This window comes from Ochotona princeps, chromosome 8 (genome assembly GCF_030435755.1).
Source record: "Ochotona princeps isolate mOchPri1 chromosome 8, mOchPri1.hap1, whole genome shotgun sequence".
Taxonomy (NCBI): Eukaryota; Metazoa; Chordata; class Mammalia; order Lagomorpha; family Ochotonidae; genus Ochotona; species Ochotona princeps.
The window spans coordinates 25,278,363-25,296,188 of record NC_080839.1 but is presented as its reverse complement, the minus strand read 5'-3'; the positions used below and the strand labels follow the sequence as shown (position 1 = coordinate 25,296,188).

At 46.3% G+C, this 17,826-nt stretch overlaps 1 protein-coding gene across 3 annotated transcripts in view; it reads right to left on the bottom strand.

Annotated features, from left to right (window-relative positions):
• SLC4A5 (solute carrier family 4 member 5) overlaps positions 1-17,826 on the bottom strand; it is a 70,384-nt gene that overhangs the window by 38,674 nt on the left and 13,884 nt on the right. For all 3 annotated transcript variants that reach the window (XM_058667731.1, XM_058667732.1, XM_004590681.2), the window contains exon 2: positions 15,691-15,820. In XM_058667731.1, the coding sequence (XP_058523714.1) occupies positions 15,691-15,743 (53 nt within the window). In that variant the 5' untranslated portion in view covers positions 15,744-15,820. The remainder of the gene's footprint in view (positions 1-15,690; positions 15,821-17,826) is intronic.

Here is a 17,826-nt window from a genome sequence, read left to right as displayed (position 1 = left end):
AAATGGCCTCGTTCAGCAAGACCAAAAGCACAAGCCCAGAGCCTCCTTTGGGTTTCCTACATGGTTGCAGGGCCCAAGCACTTGGACCATCCTTTACTGTTTTTCCAGGCATACTAACACGGAGTTGGATAAGAAGTAGAACAGCTAGGACTTGGACGGGTATCCACATGGGATGCCAGCCTCATGGGGAAGCTTAGCTCGCTATGCCACAACACTTGGTACCTAAATTTTTTATGTAATAAAATATGACATAAGTCAAGTTCAAACAAAAGTAAATACCTGGGAAAATATCTGGAAGAATCCAGAAGGCTATTTATACCAATCGTAAGTAAACAATTCTGGGATGGACATGATGGCACAGTGGGTTAAGCCACTACTTGGGAGTCTGGCCACTCTGGTTCTGGCCCAGCTTCTTGCTAATGAGCCAAGACAGCAGCAGGAGATAGTGCAAGTGCTTGGGCTGCTATCACTTGTAAGGAAGACCCGAAAAAAGTCCCTGGCTTCGACCTGGCCTAATTCTGGCTGTTGTGGCCATTCCGAGAATAGACCAGGTAAAAGATTCTCTCTCTCTCAAAACAAACAAACAAAAAACAAAACAAACAAGAAAGAAAGTCAACACTTCTGAAAAAAAAAGGCAGCAATCAACATAGGAAAGAAGGCTCTGTGGTACTAGCAGCACCCACAGGTAAAATGATATTCTCCTGTTCTCATACTGGCAGAAATTCAAAGCACAGACAGCTTCCTGTGTCAGGGCAGACCTGAGGGGGTGGCCACACTCATGCTGCCAGGCTCTTCTCCAGAAAGTCCATGGCAAGGCACACCCCACCAGTACGCGTGAAACCTCATGTTTCCCTAAAGTCTCTCAAATGCTAGTATGTTTATTCTTCATCTTTAGTAACAGCAATTGGTAACTAGAAAGTCAGATCACATTTGCATTTTTTTGGTCATTAGTGAGGTTGAACATCTTTTCCTTCAAGTTCCCCATTCACATTATTGTATACTTTGCCTTTTGATGGCCTTGAAAAATCATTAAGTTGCTGTTGGCTAGTTTTGTGGGGAAATCTGTTTAGGGGAGCATTATTTAAATTATGGTAGAGCCAAGCCTGTGTGATATTAAGAGTAAGGTTTTTCTAAAAGCATTACTGGGGTGAATATTGTGGTCTAAGCCATATAGCTGCTGCCTAAAGTGATAGCATCTCATACAGGTGCAAATTCAAATCCTGGCTTTTCCACTTCTGATCCAGCTCCCTGCTGATGGCCTGTGAAAAATAGCAGGAGATGGCTCAAGTCCTTGGGCTCCTGCCACCCATACTGAAGACCCAAAAGAAGCTCCTGACTCTGGACTGACCCAGCTCTCACCATTGCGGTCACTGGGGAATGAACCAATAGATGGAAGTGCTCTTTCTTTCCCTCTTTCTTTCTCTGTGCAACACTGCTTTTCAAATAAATAAATAATTCTAAAATAATTAAGGTTGTATTAGCAAAAAGCTTTACCAAGAAGAGACTGAAGGACAAATTCAAATGATTTAGGTGAGAGAATGCATAACCTTTTCCCCTGGGGGTCTCTTTCATTTTCATATTGTTCTTTTCTTTGCTGAAAAACAGACAGGATAAATTATACTTTTACTCTGTTACTTAAAACTCCTTAGTACTCCATGAGCTTTCCTCACTCACCTGAAAGTGTAAGGTAGCCTAGTGCATGGGGCCATATGGGTTGGCCCTTTGGCAAGGTCCTGGGTTGAACACTCCCAGGAGGCTCCCTGCCCTGAAATCCTATTTGTCAGCTCTCTGTACACATGCTGCTCTCTCCAGGAGAAGTCAGTGAGTGTGTGCCTCCTCTTTATTTTTGATTTTTTAAAAAGATTTATTTATTTTTATTGGAAAGTCAGATATACAGAGAGGAGAGACAGAGAGGAAGATCTTCCATCCCCAAGTGAGCGTAACAGCTGCTGCTGTGCCGATCAGAAGCAGGAGTCAGGAACTTTCTCCAGGTCTCCCACACGGGTGCAGGGTCCCAAGGTTTTGGGCCGTCCTTGACTGCTTTCCCAAGCCACAAGCAGGGAGGTAGATGAGAAGTGCTGCCACTGGGATTAGAACCAGCGCCTATATGGGATTAGAACCAGCGCCTATATGGGATTCTGGTGTGTTCGAGGTGAGGACTTGAGCTACTAGGCCACCACGCTGGGGTCAGTGCCTCCTTTTTTAAACACCGCTTAGTAACTCCACAGAGCAAATACAACTGCTTTCTCCACCTCTCAGGGTTTCTACTATTTGTACTGTGTTTAAACTCATGCCCACTGTCAGCTGCATACACACACAGCCAGAGACACCAACCTGCCTGTGCGAAGTGTGCAGAAAAGCCAAAGGTACCTTTGGTTTCAAGGCCATACTAGGACTAGATTTGCTACCAGATCTCTGAGAACTTAATTCAGTAAAGTTTCCAGGCACTAGACAGGTTCATTAAGGGACAAGTCTCTTGTCCTCTTTGCAACTATTTGGGGAACTTAAATGTTGAACTGTTAAACATATGTGTTTTTAATGGCTACTGCTAGAAATGTAGCTTCTTCCACACTGAATGAACAAAGAAACGTGGGGAACCAAAGATGGACAATAGTGACTTTCAAACTTCATTAGAATGACCTGCAGAGATCTTTTAAAACAATGGAGACTGAATGGTTACCCCACTAGGGCAGCCTGGCCATGGATTCCCCCAAAAAACCATGTGATATGTCTGGCTCCCAGTGTGGGAAAGTGCAACTTTGTGCAGCAGTGTCCCAGGGTCCTTATATAACAAGGGGCATGACCTTATTACAGAAGGGCCAGGGTCTCTCCCTTAGAATGGCTCTGGAAACACCAGCTGAAGATGGAAGATGACTCTCTGGGCCTCCTTCCTAGCCTGATCATTCCCTGATTTTGTAGCTGCAAGTCAGACACAGTACACACTCTATAACAGAGTTTCTCAAGCTTTAAAGTACACGGGAATCCTGCCAAAAGGCAGATTCTGTGGCAGCAGGTTCTGCAAGGCTCCAAGTTTCAACACTTACATGCTCCCAGGGATGTGAGCGCTGCTGGTCAGCAGACTACCTCCGGGATTTCTCTGTTTCCCATTGTTCAGTGAGGGAGCTACTTCCGCATGAAGTCCCTCCCAGGTATTCTGCTTATTTCTGCTAGAACCTCAATTGTCAAACATCAGACTCCTCTGAAGGACTTGGCTAATACAAACTGTGCAGTCCTCATCCCTGGAGTCTCTGACTCAGAAGGTCCAGGGGTAGGGGAAGGGTTGTCAACACTGAATATATCTACCAAGTCCCAGAGGCTGTTGATCCAGGGACCACACTTTAAGATACTGCCCTGGTAGTGCAGCATTCTAGTGCAATGAGTTAAGCTGCCACCTGCAATGTAGGCATCCCTCTGAGTGCTAGCTGGGACTCCTGGCTGCTCCATTTCCAAGGCAGCAATCTGCTAATGCACCTGGGAAAGTAGAAGAAGATGGTCCAAGGACTTGTATCCCTGTCACCAATGTGGAAAATTTAGAAGGAGTTCCTGGCTCCTGGTTTCAGCCTGACCTAGCCCTGGCTACAGCAGCCATTTGGAGGAATGAATCAGAAAATGGAATATCTTCTCTCTCTCTCTCTCTCTGAAGCTCTGCCTTTCAAATTAATGAAATAAATCTTAAAAAACAAAGATCCCATATTAGGATGATGATCCTTACACTTAATTTCTTTCCTTCTTCTTTTTTTTGAAAGATTTATTTATTTCAAAGTCAGATATACACAGAGGAGAGACAGAGAGGAAGATCTTCCATCCAATGATTCACTCCCCAAGTGACCGCAACAGCCGGTGCTACGCTGGTCAGAAGCCAGGAGTCAGGAACTTCCTCCAGGTCTCCCACGCGGGTGTAGGGTCCCAAGGCCTTGGGCCATCCTCCATTGCTTTCCCAGGCCACAAGCAGGGAGCTGGATGGGAAGTGGAGCTGCTGAGATTAGAACCGGTACCCATATGGGATCCTGGCGTGTTCAAGGCGAGGACTTGAGCCACTAGGCCACCGCGCCAGGCCCATCTTTCTTTTTTTTAAAAAGGAAGATTTATAGAGAGAAGTATAGACAGAGGGAGGCTCTTCCTACTGGTTCACTCCCCAAATGATCACAACAGTCAGAGCCATGAGCCAAGAGTCAGGATCCAGGAGGTTCTTCCACATCTCCTATGTGGGTGCAGGGTCCCAAAACATTGGGCCATCCTCTACTCCTTTCCCAGGCCACAAGCTGGGACCTGGATGGGAAGTGGAGCATCTGGGACACAAACTGGTGACCATATGGGATCCTGGCACTTGCAAGGTAAGGATTTAGCCACTGAATCATCACGCCACGCCCCCTACATTGAGTTTCATGTTAGAACATCATACATGCTTTAAAATTTAGTGAATAGGTCATGCCCTAGATCAATTCACATAACAACATTTGGGTTGGGACCCAGGTAACTCTGTCATATAGCCAGTTCTTGGTCAAGTTCCTAACTTCAGGCTCAGAGCCTAAAATACCAATGAACTATAATCAATCTTATTCTCTTGTTGTTGTAGTATATAACACATGTCACATTCACATGGACATTCCAATTCACGAGGCCAAGGCCACCATTTCTTCTTTGATGCTCTTTCATGGTCTCTTGCCCAGATCAGTTCTCCTTAAGTACTTGCTAAAGCTAGGTCTTCATTCCACCACATACCATTTTATTATCAATTTGAATTTTCCAGATTAGATAAAGAAACTGGCTCTTCTAAACAGCTCATCTGGGGCCTATGGTTGTGGAAAAGCAAGTTAAGACACAGCCTACAGCACTGGCATCTCATAAGGGCACTGTTTCAAGTCTTGGCTGTTCCACTTCCAATCCAGCTTCCTGCTAATGTGCCTCGGAAAGCAGCAGATGATGGCCTAAGTGCCTGGGCCCCTGTTGCCTATGTGGGAGACCTGGAAGAAGTTCCTGGCTCCTAGCTTCATCCTGGCCTAGCCCAGGATGTTGTGGGTTGAAGAGCGAATGAATGAATAGGACATCTCTTTCTTTGCATCTCCCTCTATGTTTCTCTTTGCAACTCTCTTTCAAATACATACACAAATATTAAAACAACAATAACAACAACACTCAGACCAAAGCCAGGCTTAGAAACTGCTGGGAAGCCCGATGAAATGATTAACACATAATCCCAATCAACTCATTGCAAAGTGACCTTTATATCACAGTTGGTTTCAAAAAGTAAGGAATTAGAGTTGGAGAGGCAGGTCAAGTGGAAAGAAAATCTCTGGGTTGTAGAAACAGACTTTTAGGGATTTTGCTCAGGCCTGGGTAGTGGCAGAGGCTTCTACATTGTATGTGCCAAGGAAGGGCGCCAGCTGCCTCTCTCCTAGGAGGGATGGAATGGGGCCTCTACAAAGTCACACGGCACAGAAAGCAGCTCCCAGTCACGCAAAGTGGAGCCCAGAACTGAAGCCTCCTCTGTGCCCGGGGAACTTGGTCACAGAGATGATTAGAGGTCACTGCTATTCCATTAATGACACGACAGGGAGACAGTGTTACAGAGCCCAGGTGTCTAACACTCCAACTCCTTCTTCAGAAAGCATCTGACCAGGGCTAAAGCCCTCCCCAAGGAGCTTCAGTGTTAACCCTCTGTGGATGATGCACCACCCAGGGTTTAGTATTAGCAGTTCTCATTTGAAGCATCTGAGAGCTGTTGACAAATTCCCAAACTCAGGCTGAACCCCAAGATGATTACATTAGAGCCTCAGGGGGTCTGAGAATCAGACACCCGCATTATTAAAAAAGGAAGACCCAGATATGTGAGAAGAGGAAACAAGGAGGCAGCTGCTGAGTGAGAATAGATAAGAGCAAAATCTTGAGAATACAGACGTTTTGACCACAGGGGATGTCCTTTCTTTCTGTACTTATTTATGCAGCATCCATTGGCTGGTGTATGAGATGGGGGGATGGGACAGAATTGACTGGGTGACTGCAACTACCAGTGTGTGTGTAGGCTGATGGCAGTGATAGACTGAGCCCGACCCCGCACTGACTGGCAAACACAGAAGTCAGGCCTGGGGTCACCTCAGGCAAGGCTTCTTTGGGGACCTCCCAAAATTAAACCACTAGACTCAAAACTTCTACCACAGAGAAAATCACAGATCTGTGTTCTGACTGTGGAATGCATGTGTCAGAACTGTGCCTCCTTGGTTGCTGAAGCCTGTATAGTGGATGGCATGACCAGATGCACATGGGGGACATGACAGCTCATTGACATCTGCAGAGGATGTCTAGTACCAAGGCAGAGGACGGAGGGTAGAACAAATTGGACAACTCTCCCAGCCAAGCATCGGAGACTCTCAGGTTGACTATGTCAGCCAATGGACCTTGGAGCAACAAAATCAACTATCAAAGCTACTTAAGCACTACCCTCATAAAATGCTCCACATTGGGAATCTTAGGGTGACATCAAGTGGCTATCCCCCACCCCCAAGTACTGGTGTGGTTGGGCTGCTGGGAGCAGCCCTCTCCTCTCTTCCCTTCACCCTGAAACAGGAAGAAAAAAATAACATCGTCTCATCTGCTTTCCCCCATACCTTGACCCTCCCCACCCTAATCACTGGTCCATATGGCCATACATCCTTCCCAACTATATAAACATTATCAAAAATAAAATAAATTTATAATAGAAAACAAAATTTATTTATTTGAGAATGAAATTGCATAGAGAGGGAGAGACAGATCATCAATCTACTGGTTTGATTCACAGATGGCAACACAACAGCCAGAGCTGGGTCACACTGGAGTCAGGAGCTTCTGCCATGTCTTCCATGTGGGTTTCAGGGTCCCAAACACTTGGGTCATGTTCTACTGCTTTTCCCAGGCCTCTAGCAGGAGACTGGATTTGAACTGAAGCAGTCAGGACATGAGCTAGCATTCATATAAGATGCTGGTGTCATGGACAGCAGTTTTACTTGCTATACCACAACACCTGTCCCATATAACTGTTTTGAAAAATCTCCCTTAGGGCATTCTAATTTTAAAAAAATTTAAAATGTAACCTCTGTAGAATAAAATCTCCCCCCGCCCTCCTCTCTTTTATTCATTTGAAAGGCGGAGTTATAGACAGAGGGAGAAATCTTCCATCTGTTGGCTTACTCTCCAAACAACCACAACATCCAGGACAAAACCAGGCTAAAACTGGGAGTCAGGAGCTTCTGGCTCTCCCATGCGGGTTCAGGGGCCTAAGGACTTGGGTATCTTTTGCTGTTTTCCCAGGTGCATTAACAGGGAGATGGATCAGAAATGGAGTAGCCAGTTTCAAGATGGAACCAGCATCCATATGGGATGCCAGGGATGCAGGAGCTGGCTTAACCTGTGTCCCACAGATACATTTCTTTTTTTAAAAGATTTATTTATTTTTATTGGAAAGGCAGATATTCAGAGAGGAGCAGAGACAGAGGAAGCTCTTCCGTCTGATGGTTCACTCCCCAAGCGGCTGCAACGGCTGGAGCTGAGCCAATCTGAAGCCAGGAGCCAGGAGTTTTTCCAGGTCTCCCATGCGGGTGCAGGGTCCCAAGGCTTTAGGCCAAGCTCGACTGCTTTTCCAGGCCACAAGTAGGGATCTGGATGGGAAGCAGGGCTGCCAGGATTAGAACCAGTGCTCATATGGGATCCCAGTGAGTGCAAGGAGAGGACTTCAACCACTACGCTATTGCGCCAGGCCCAGATTCATTTCTTAAAGTGAATTTTTCTCCATTAGCAAGCAAAGGTAGTTTAAAGTCCTATCAGGACCCTGAATTTCCCATCAGAAACAGATGAGCAGGGTTAACTTACATATAGGCCAATGAAAAACTTCCCTAACAGTATCTGAGAAATCCCCAGATAATCTTTAGATGACAAAAGCAGCAAGAAATTACCTGGGATCAGTGTGGTGGTATAGCTAGTAGGACCACCACCTGCGACACTAGCATCTTATATGGATGCCAATTCAAGGCTCTGCTGGTCCACTTCCAATCCAGTTCCTTGCTAATGCACCTGGGAAAGCAGCAGATGATGACCTGAGCGCTCGGGCCCCTACATCCATGTGGCCGAACTGGAAAAACTCTGCTGGTTCCTTGCTTCTCACTGGCCCAACTCTGGCCATTTGGGGAGTGAAAGATCTTTGTCTCATCCCCTGTTTCTCCATATCCCTGCCTTCCAAATAAATTCTTTAAAAAGCTTGTAAATCATAAAAAGCTGAATAGTTAGGCATGGATTGAGGGTCAATTTACATGTAAGTTCAGAAGCTCCTGGGAGGGTGGGATGAACATCAGAGGCCCTTTGAGGTAGCACCCCAGCCCAGACACAGAAATTTGCCTTCTTAGTGACCTAGGGATGATTAGGTCTGGGGATGCTGACTAATGCTGAGTTCACAAAGGCTAATCTATTAAACCCCATGACCAAAATTACTTAACCTATGAAGAAACAGAGGAAGTCAACTGCAGCAGAGTGAAGAACACACCTTGAGAGAAACAGGGAACAGAAAGCAGAGAGAGGACAAGCCTGTGTCCCAGGACCAGCCCTGGAGATCTGACTGCCTCTGTGCCTCATGAAGTCCCCACTGCCCCCTGCGGGTATTCTGCTGACAGTCCTTTTGCATAAGGTAGCTTCAATGGGCTTCTGTTATTTGCAGCTTAAAATGTTTTGACAATGACAGCAGTGTTTCCCTCTCCGTTGGGCCTCAAGCACAGTCCCCTACAGCTCACTTGAGATCAGGGTGTGGGAGGTGGAGCTGGATGAAGCAGATGGGGAGACTTAACTTTAGTGCAAAGTGACTGGTGTCAAGTGATTCTCAAAGGGGAGATTGTTCCTTTGGTATTGTGAGAGTCTGATGGCTCTGATCCTAACAGGCTGGGAGAAAAGTCATCAAAATCAACGTGTAGACTTTTTTTTTTTTTTCAAATTCTTGGTTGCACAAAGTAATATCAAAATGATGTTGTAAAGGCCATTTGAGAAATGTGAATCCATATTCAATTTCTAGTCATATGAAGGAATTATTTTCAATTTTGTTAGGAGAAAGAAAGATACTGTGGTTGTGAGATCTAATTTCATAGAGGTGAGCACTAAAATGTTTGTAGCATCTGGGAGTGTCTTTAAAACACTCTAGGGGTTGGTATTTGGTATGCTGCTTGGGACACCTGTGTGCCATACTGGAGTGCCTGGGTATGGTCCTAGCTCTCCGCTCCACATTCCAGCTACCTGCTAACATTTACCCTGGGAGGCAGCAGGGGACAGCCAAGCAGCTGGGTCCCTGTCACCTACATGGTAGAGTCAGATGGAGTTCTTTGCTCCTGGCTTTGGCCTAGCTTATTCCCAGCTATTGAGGGCATCGAACTGGTTGATGGGAACTTTGTCTCTGCCTCTCTGCTTCTCAAATAAATAAATAAATAAATAATCCAGAAAAAGTGAGCAACAAAAGAAAATATCTGAAAGTAAGCCCCCCCCAAAAAAAAGAAAAGATGTAGAGGATAAAATCTTAATAATTGATGAAGCAAGCAATGTGCATATGAGAGTTCACAACACTTTTCTCTACTTTTCGGTATTGAGTTTCTTCATAGATAAATCAAGCAAGGCTCTTGGCATGAAGGCAGCCTAATGGTGGGTTACTCCCCTCCTGGCAAATGTGACTGAGGACTCTCCAAAAAGGCCTTTGACTGGGGAGATGGTACCTCCTGCTGACCACCCTCCCAGGCTTCTCAGGAGCTTCCAGCTGTCCTCACTCCAGCCTTTGGAGAAGAGCCAGAAGGCACAAGGCCCTGTCATTTCTCCTCACTTCATTGGCCTTGCTGCTGCACTCACTGCCAGCTCGTCCACTCTTATCAGCCTAGGTCAGTCACGTAGCAGATTTGTGCTTCTGCCTGACTGACCCCATGAGTGGGACGGCTGCTTCCCCAACACGCACAGGTCTTAGGCCGTGCAGCAGTGACATTCCAGCAGTGACTGGAAGCTGGAAGTGTCTAGCACATCCCCCATTTTGTGTTTTAACAGCTACCAGATGAGAGGCCTGGGTGAAGCCCAGAGCCCCTGCAACCTCAGGAGAACCTTGTCCTCTTACTTGAGAGTTGATTCAGGTTCTGATTAATATTTTTTAAAAATCCCCTTTTCGGAAGCCAACATGGAAAGGGTAACTCCAATAGTCCATTGAGAGTCTGTTGGCTGTTTTGGCTGTGTCTCAGATGTTCTGATGTTTTTATGTCGGTTTGTTTGCTTCCAAATAATTTCTTTTCTCTAGTGGAGTTCATCAAGTGCCCATGGAGTATGCAATGGCAACATAGTTCCTAAGAGACTTCTGTGTTTCCTTTTAGTTAAGTATGTGCTGCCTACTCAGTGGCACATTACTTAATCAAGGTGCTACAATTTGTTGTTGACGTTGTTGCTGTTGTTATTCATGCTGTGATTAATGTGGCTGTTATGAAATGATGTCAATCCGAAAAATAGTTAAAAAAATGTTCTAGATATGAGAAAAAAATGTCTTTGGTATTTTGAGATTGCAATAAGCTTGTAAATTGCTTTAAGTACGATGGGTATTTTGATGATATTAATACTTTCAATAAGGAATTTGATTTTAACAGATAAATTTGTACTATGAATGTTTACTGTTAGTACCAGGTGTGAAATATGGCTTTTTGTTATTGTTATACTTTTGTTTTCAAAAGATTAGTTTTTCTGGCCGAAAGTCTTGATTATTTTAGAGGTAATCTGTGACTACTTTGCCATGTGTGTGTTTTTCCTTTCTTCCTGTGTGTTCCATGAGGAAGATATTCTGACTTTGTAGATGAAACATGCTTATGCTTTATTGTACAAGAAGTCTTATGTTTTTAAAGCAAATAAAGGTGTTTTTTTTAAAAAAAATCCCCTTTTCCCGCTTTCCAAGCATAAGCTTTCCAAGCATAAGTATCAGTGTTTGATGAGAGAAGGAAGGACCAAGTTAGATACTGAACGTAAAAACAGATTGATAATGAGAAATAGTGAGATTGCCCAGGACTGGTAGATCCACAGGCATAGAGAGTCAAATAACCCTAAAAACCTTCACCTGACTATAAATACCCACGCATAGCCCTACTGCAGTACAACAGGATGGCCATGGGGCCTGGAGCTGTGCACCTGGCATGGGAACACCAGCAACCTACAGCTCCTCCAGGCTGCTCTCCCATTCCATCTCTCTCCACATGGCAGACTAGCCTGGAACTCTCTCAGCTTCCTGCTAGGAGCCCCTCCACCTGCTCGGGGGCTCCACTCCACCCAGCAGTGCCTCTGTTTCTTAACTCTGTGACCCACTCTCTTCTGGTCCCTTCCCTCCAGCATTCAGTATGCTCAGATTTCTCATAATCAGAAACAAAGGCCAAATACCTCCCTGAACCCAAGACCCCCTGAGAGCCTGAAGTCCTGTCCTTTGTAGAAAATTATTTTGCAAGAGTCCTACCCAAAGCCACCTTCTCTCTGACTTTTTTCTCCACTCACTCCTCCTGAGACTGCTCTGGGAGCTCCATCTCCTAGGAAGACATGAGTGCCTCCCTCCAGCTTGAATGTCCTTCCACTCCCATGTCTAAGAAGTGGCAGTCTGGGTTCTTAAGGGCTGCAGTTTTTAGAGGTCCCTCTTCTCAATTCACAGTTCTCAAGAGAAAACTTGTCCTTTGCCATGAGTGATTTATGTCTGAATGTTGATGCCTCACAGATTTATTCTTCCCTATTAAACTCCACACCCCTTTGTCCACTAGTTATAAACCTCAAATACAGTGTGTTCAAATGGAACTCTTCATCAACTACCCTCAAAATAAAATGAAATATGCCTGCTACGACAAAGCCATGCTACCCCTTCTGTTTCCCAAATTGCTCCCATGAGGTACCCACTTCTCAGGCTGGAAAGCTGAGCATCCCCTCAGTTAGCTGTTTCCCCCACATGTTGTCTGTCATCAAGTCCTGTCAATATCACCAGTTAAATACTTCTCAAACCCATTCCCTGCTTCCTTCTAGCCCCAGGGCTAACATCTTTATCCAGGTTTCCAATCTCCACCTGGACCGAGGCTGGCCTAACTGATCTAACTTTGCCCACTCTGTACACTAAAATCAGATCACCTCTCTCAAATAGTTTCCCTATCCCTTTACCACAGCAAATCCTGCTGTGGCTCTCTGAAGCTCTGAGCATCACAACCAATCTCTACAACATGGCCTGCCCAGGATCTGCAAGGCAGGCCTAGACACTCCTCCTCACTCTACAGCCAGGCCTTTGGGAAATTCTGCAGATTTTTCGTTGTGTCCAGCCTGTTCCAAGGGATTCTTCCTCCACTCTCCTGGTTGCCTCTGATCCAGCCTTCGGGCTCAGGGTACATTCTGCCAAGAGAGGTAATAACTCTGGGAGGGTGTGTACAGGATCTAAATTGGGAGCCTTTTCAAAGCTAAGCCAGAAGATTCATGCTTTCTCCTCTACCCTTCTCAGAATGAGAAAGCATAGCTGCTTGCATGTGGGGAAAACACATTGATCTGGCTTGAGCCAACTAAGCTGACCCACTTCTCATGCCCTCTTTCTATCCTGTCCTGGTCACTGCAGGAATGTTCTCATAGTATACATATCTCCTAAGAACCTTCTGGCAAGTGTATGCTTTCCTGTAGCTACTCTGAGCTGAGACCAAAGGTGGCTTGAATTTGGATTTTGCTTTCAGAGCTCTTGGAAGGCGCTAAGCTCTGGTTATTTTTGAGTAACCCTAAAGGGCCCTCCACATGTGGGCGGGTTCCAACCTGGCTCACTCTTTTCATCACCCTTTTGGATTGAGGAAATAGTGGGTTTGAGGGAGGGCAGACTTCTGGGTGGACGGCTCCCAGAATCCCACTGGACCTAGCCCTCCCTTCAGGCAAGGTCAGTAAGAGGAACCAGTCAGCTGCACTTCCCTCATGGGAATGCTACAGAGACAGAGTTAATAAAAATCTATCTTGCTAACAGACTGACCTACAAGCATTGATCACATTAGAAATGGTGCTGTACACACAGTCCCCATTATGTGCATGGGTAAAGGCTCAGCAGAGCTCAAAAAGCCATTTAAATCCGTCCAGGAGTGACTCCTCCAAGGGCCTGAAACATCCCCCAAACTAATAACCCCCGACAAAGCACCGCCAGGGAAAATTCCTTGCGGATTTGAGATTTTCACTCTGTTAATCTCCTAACTCAATAAAGCAAACACTCACTGTGGCCAATTACATGCTTTTATTAAAGGGTCCTCTGCCCCATTCCTTTTGATGTGACTCTCACTGGACCTGCAGCTCACATGGGGCTGAGTATCTGTGAGGGGGTTGCTCCCATTCCTTGTCATTCTCTGCTGGCACTCCAAGGAGACTCAGAACCCACAAGGATTTACTAATTCTCAGATACTAGAAACTTCTGAGACCTTTGGGTAGATGCCACAGATTGGGCAGAAGGAAAGGTTGCCCACTTGCTTTGAGGAGTGATATGGGTCCCCAACAAGTCTGACCTTGCAACTGTACTCCTGTAGCTCCCTGGGAGAGAGCCGGACAGAACTCTCAAGGCCACGGTGGTCCTGGCCAAGCCCTTCTGCTGATTGCCCTGGAGGCCTGCTGGTAATGCCTGGAACAATTAGCAGGAAACCAGGTGGGGCTGGCTGGAGAAAAGCCTACTGGACACAGGGCAGAAGCAGAGTAAGGGAACTCATAGCAAAAGGCCCTCAGTTCCCTCCTCTACTGCCTCCAGTGCCCAAGCTGGCCCACAGCTTCTCCTCTCCGGGCTGCCTGGAATCAGCCACCACTGTCCTTTCAAGGTCCATCCGAGCCAGGTTATGTCAAGGCCCTTCCAGGTCTCCTATGCTGATCTCAGAAAGCCTGCCTTGTAGGGAAACATGCCATTCCTTGTACCTAGCAACTGCCAGACCACTTCCTATTTTCAATTGGCACTTCCTTCTAGAACTTCATTTACACTTCAGCAGTTTCATTTCTGAGTCTGTATTACAGAGACCCCTGTGTATATTCAGTGAGAGGAAAGAAGCAGGTGTGACTTGCCTGTGGTGAGGGAGGGTCCCAAGGCCCTGCGACAGGCTCTTTCTGCAGGTCTGCCCTGGCAATTCTTGCCAAGGGTTCTGGTGCCCATCCTGCCTGATGGGGTTTGGGATGGGGAGGCACTTTCTCCTCCTTCTGGGCCTCTGAGAGTCCTTTCCCAGCATTCTATTCACCCCTTGGGCAGGCAGTGGCTTCAGACCCCAGCCTCTCAGTACTTTAAGTCACAGTTAGCCCAGGCTGGCCCTGGTTATTTAAAACATCCTGCTATATCTCCTCAACCCTAGATAGATGTTTCCAAAGCTACCCCTATTGATCTTGAAATCCAACAAAATCGCCTCCAGATCTGTCTCCTTCTAGAAGTTTAAAATGAGTCCCTATAAATTGGAAAGCTAAGGGAAGTGGTTGAGAAAAGTGAACAGGAGCATGACAAAGCATGTAAGCCCTTGGGCTAGAGAAGTAGACAGGCCTGGGCTGGAACCCAGACTTAGATGGTTACACGCTTTGGCCATGGGTGTCTACACCTCAGTATCCTGTTTGTGAAATGGAAACAGTAGCTTCCATCGGCTCTGGGTTACTATGCAGCTAGAACAAGATGAGCCTGTGAACGGCTGACATGGGAAGGTTTAACTAACAGGCTGACAGGAAGGGGCTCTTCAGCTTCCACACAGGGACAGGGCCCAGCAGCTGGGAGTTAGTCCATGCATTTTCTTCCATGGCACTAATGCCCCCAAGGGGGCCCAAACTGATTCTTGGGGGAGTACAACAGTTTTAGCCACCACAATGGCTTGAGGCACTACATACATAGCCCAATCCCACCTGACAAATCATATTCTTTAGTATTTAATTTCTCTAATTAGAAACATATTAAATCTTAATTTAATAAGTTAATTTAAGTCAAATTCATTTTTCTTCTTGGGGGCAAGGGTAGAGTAGAAGAAAATGCAAAAAGGGGTATCTGGCTCCCAGACCTGGTGTCCTTCCTGGGGAACCTCCCGTTGCTCTCACCATTGCTGTCCTGTTCCTTGTGGCACTGCTGCCCCGCCTAGGTCAGTTCTGAGGCCACTCTGCCCTGGGCCCTGGGGCTCTGGGCAGCACCAACCACTCCTTAGCCCGACTCTCCTGGCTCTGCTCCAGGCGATTCTTCTACTCTCCCTACGTATAGCACTTCCTGCTAACTGCACTTTCTTCCAGGATGGACTCTGCTTATCCAGCCCTGTACTCTGCCAAGCCCTCCACGGCCCACTAGACCTCTCCATCTGCACCAGACTCAGGGTGCTTGGCAAACATCCCTCCTCCAGCAGGAAGCCTCCCTGCCTACTCCCAATCTCCTGATATGCCTTCTTCTTTAGCGTTGAATTAGAACCATGTGACATTGAAGAGTATGTGCCCTTGCATTATTTTCTAAGGGTGTCAAGCTGGACTATTTTGCGTTCCCACTTGAATTTTAATTTCTTGGAGGATAAAGACTAAGCCATGCATTTCTGTTTGTTCTTGAGTGCTCAATCACTGGACTCCAAGGCAGCATGTGGGTCTTTGTGGACCAGGGGCTTCCCGGCATAAGATAAGGGCTCAGGCTCCCACTGGGAGAGAGTGCAGTGGGAGGCCCCTCCACCTCCCCCCCCAAGGCCCCCGGCTCACCTGGCTGACTCCTTCCATTCCATCTGGTCTCCATCGTGCTGCAGAGTGTCCATCTCTGTGAAGAGGGTGGGGTTGGGAGTCTCATCTTCCTCCCCCAGGATGTCCTGGAGCTGCTCAGCAGCTGGAGACCCTGTACAAGGAAGACAGTCTTCTGGATACTGTGGAAGACAGGAGGGCCACAAGGCCAACAAAAATGCAGCGGGAGTCAAGTGCAAGGGAAAATATTTCCTAATCCAGTAAAATCATATCAAGCCCCTGGGTGAAATTATACACATGTCGCAACGGGTTGGAAGTGGACAAGATATCCTTTGAGATGGAAGAGATGAGAGGATTTCGTCTGTATTCAGTCTTTCAATTGACAGTGAAGACTGGTTGAAAAAAAAAAAAGGACCAAAGCCAGGGTAGCAGCAAGAACAAGGAACAGGAGAGGACATTGTGGCACAGTGAGTTAAGCCACTGCCTGTGTGATGCAGGCACCCCATGAGTGGCAGTTCAAGTACTGGTTGCTCCATATATATATATACACACATATATAATATATAATTATATATATAAAATATAACATATAATTATATATAACATATATATAAATTTTTTTTTTGGAGAAAAGGAGATACAGAGAGAAAGATCTTCTATCTGCTGGATTCACTCCCCAAGTGGATACAACAGCTAAAGCTAAGCCAACGTGAAGCCAGGAGTCAGGAGCTTGTTTCTAGGTCTCTCACATGAGTGCAGGGTCCCAAAGCTTTGGGTGGTCCTCAGCTGCTTTCCCAGGCCACAAGCAAGGAACTGGTTTGGAAGTGTGGAGCAGCCAGGACATGAACCGGTGCCCACATGGGATCCCGGCATGTGCATAAGGCTACTGTGCCAGACCCTGGTTGCTCCACTTTTGATTCAGTTGCCTGCTAATTTGCCTTGGAAAACAGCACAAGATGGCCTGAATGCTTGTTTTTTGCTTGTTTGTTTGTTTTGCTTACAGATCTTTAATGTAGTTATATATTTGAAAGTTAGAGTTTCACAGAGACACATAGAGAAGAGACAAAGATATAAGAGAAAATCTCCCATCTGTTGCATCACTCCCCAGATGGGGGCACCAGGCAGTGCTAGGCCAGGCCTAGGCCAGGAATCCTGGAGCTTCATCCAGGGCTCCCACATAAGTGTAGGAGCTCAAGTACTTGGGACATCCTCTGCTGCTTTTCCAGGTTATTAGCAGGAGCTGGACTGGAAGTGGAGCAGTGCTCACTTCGGCAGCACATATGCTATAGTTAGAAGTGGAGCAGTCAGGTCTCGAACCCGCACCCATATGGGATGCCAGTGTTGCAGGTGGTGGCTTCACCTGATACACTGCAATGTTGGCCAGATAAATAAATCTTAGAGAGTGTGAGAGAGAGAATGAATGAATGAACAAACCAGGAGCAAAACAGCAAAGTCAGAGGAGAAACACTCTGGTCCAAGTTCAGCACAAATAAACCAGGAGAAATCCTTTGTTCTCATTGGTGCCCAAACCAGTCAACTCTCAATGTTGGCCTCTCATAGGAAGTCAGCCATGGAAAAGGACACCGTGCGTGTGTGTCTCCCTTATTCTTGGGTGTCCAGCCTTTTTGTAGTTGCCCACCAGATATTATATCCTGGGAGCAACTGAAAACTCAGCATTCCAATAGTGAGCATGCCCACTTTCCCAAACACACTTCTCCAATGTTCATTCACTTAACCCCTGTTCTTTTACTCCATGTTTCATCAACACCTGCTATGAGACAAACAGGCTTTTAGCCATTGGAAAATAAAACTGTGATGCAGACCCATGTGTCTTTACTCTCCTGAGCATTGTCACACCCAGATAATCAAGCAAACAAATCTATAAATGACTGTTTCAGGCGAGGAAAAGTGTGCTGAGCCAAGCAGAGCCAAGCAGAGAGCCCACAGGAGACAGTGTGATCAGAAAAGGCCTCTCAGAGGAGAGGACACTGGAACCATGGGTTGAATGAGAAGAGCCAGCCTCTGTACATCACAAACAGGGGGATACTGAAGGCTCTAGTCAGCCTGAGGTGGGATTGTGCAGGTTAGTACAGCTTGAGCAGGTGGAGAGAGGGCTGATAAGATGTTGAAGGGATGACCAATGCTTTTGCTAAAGGCATC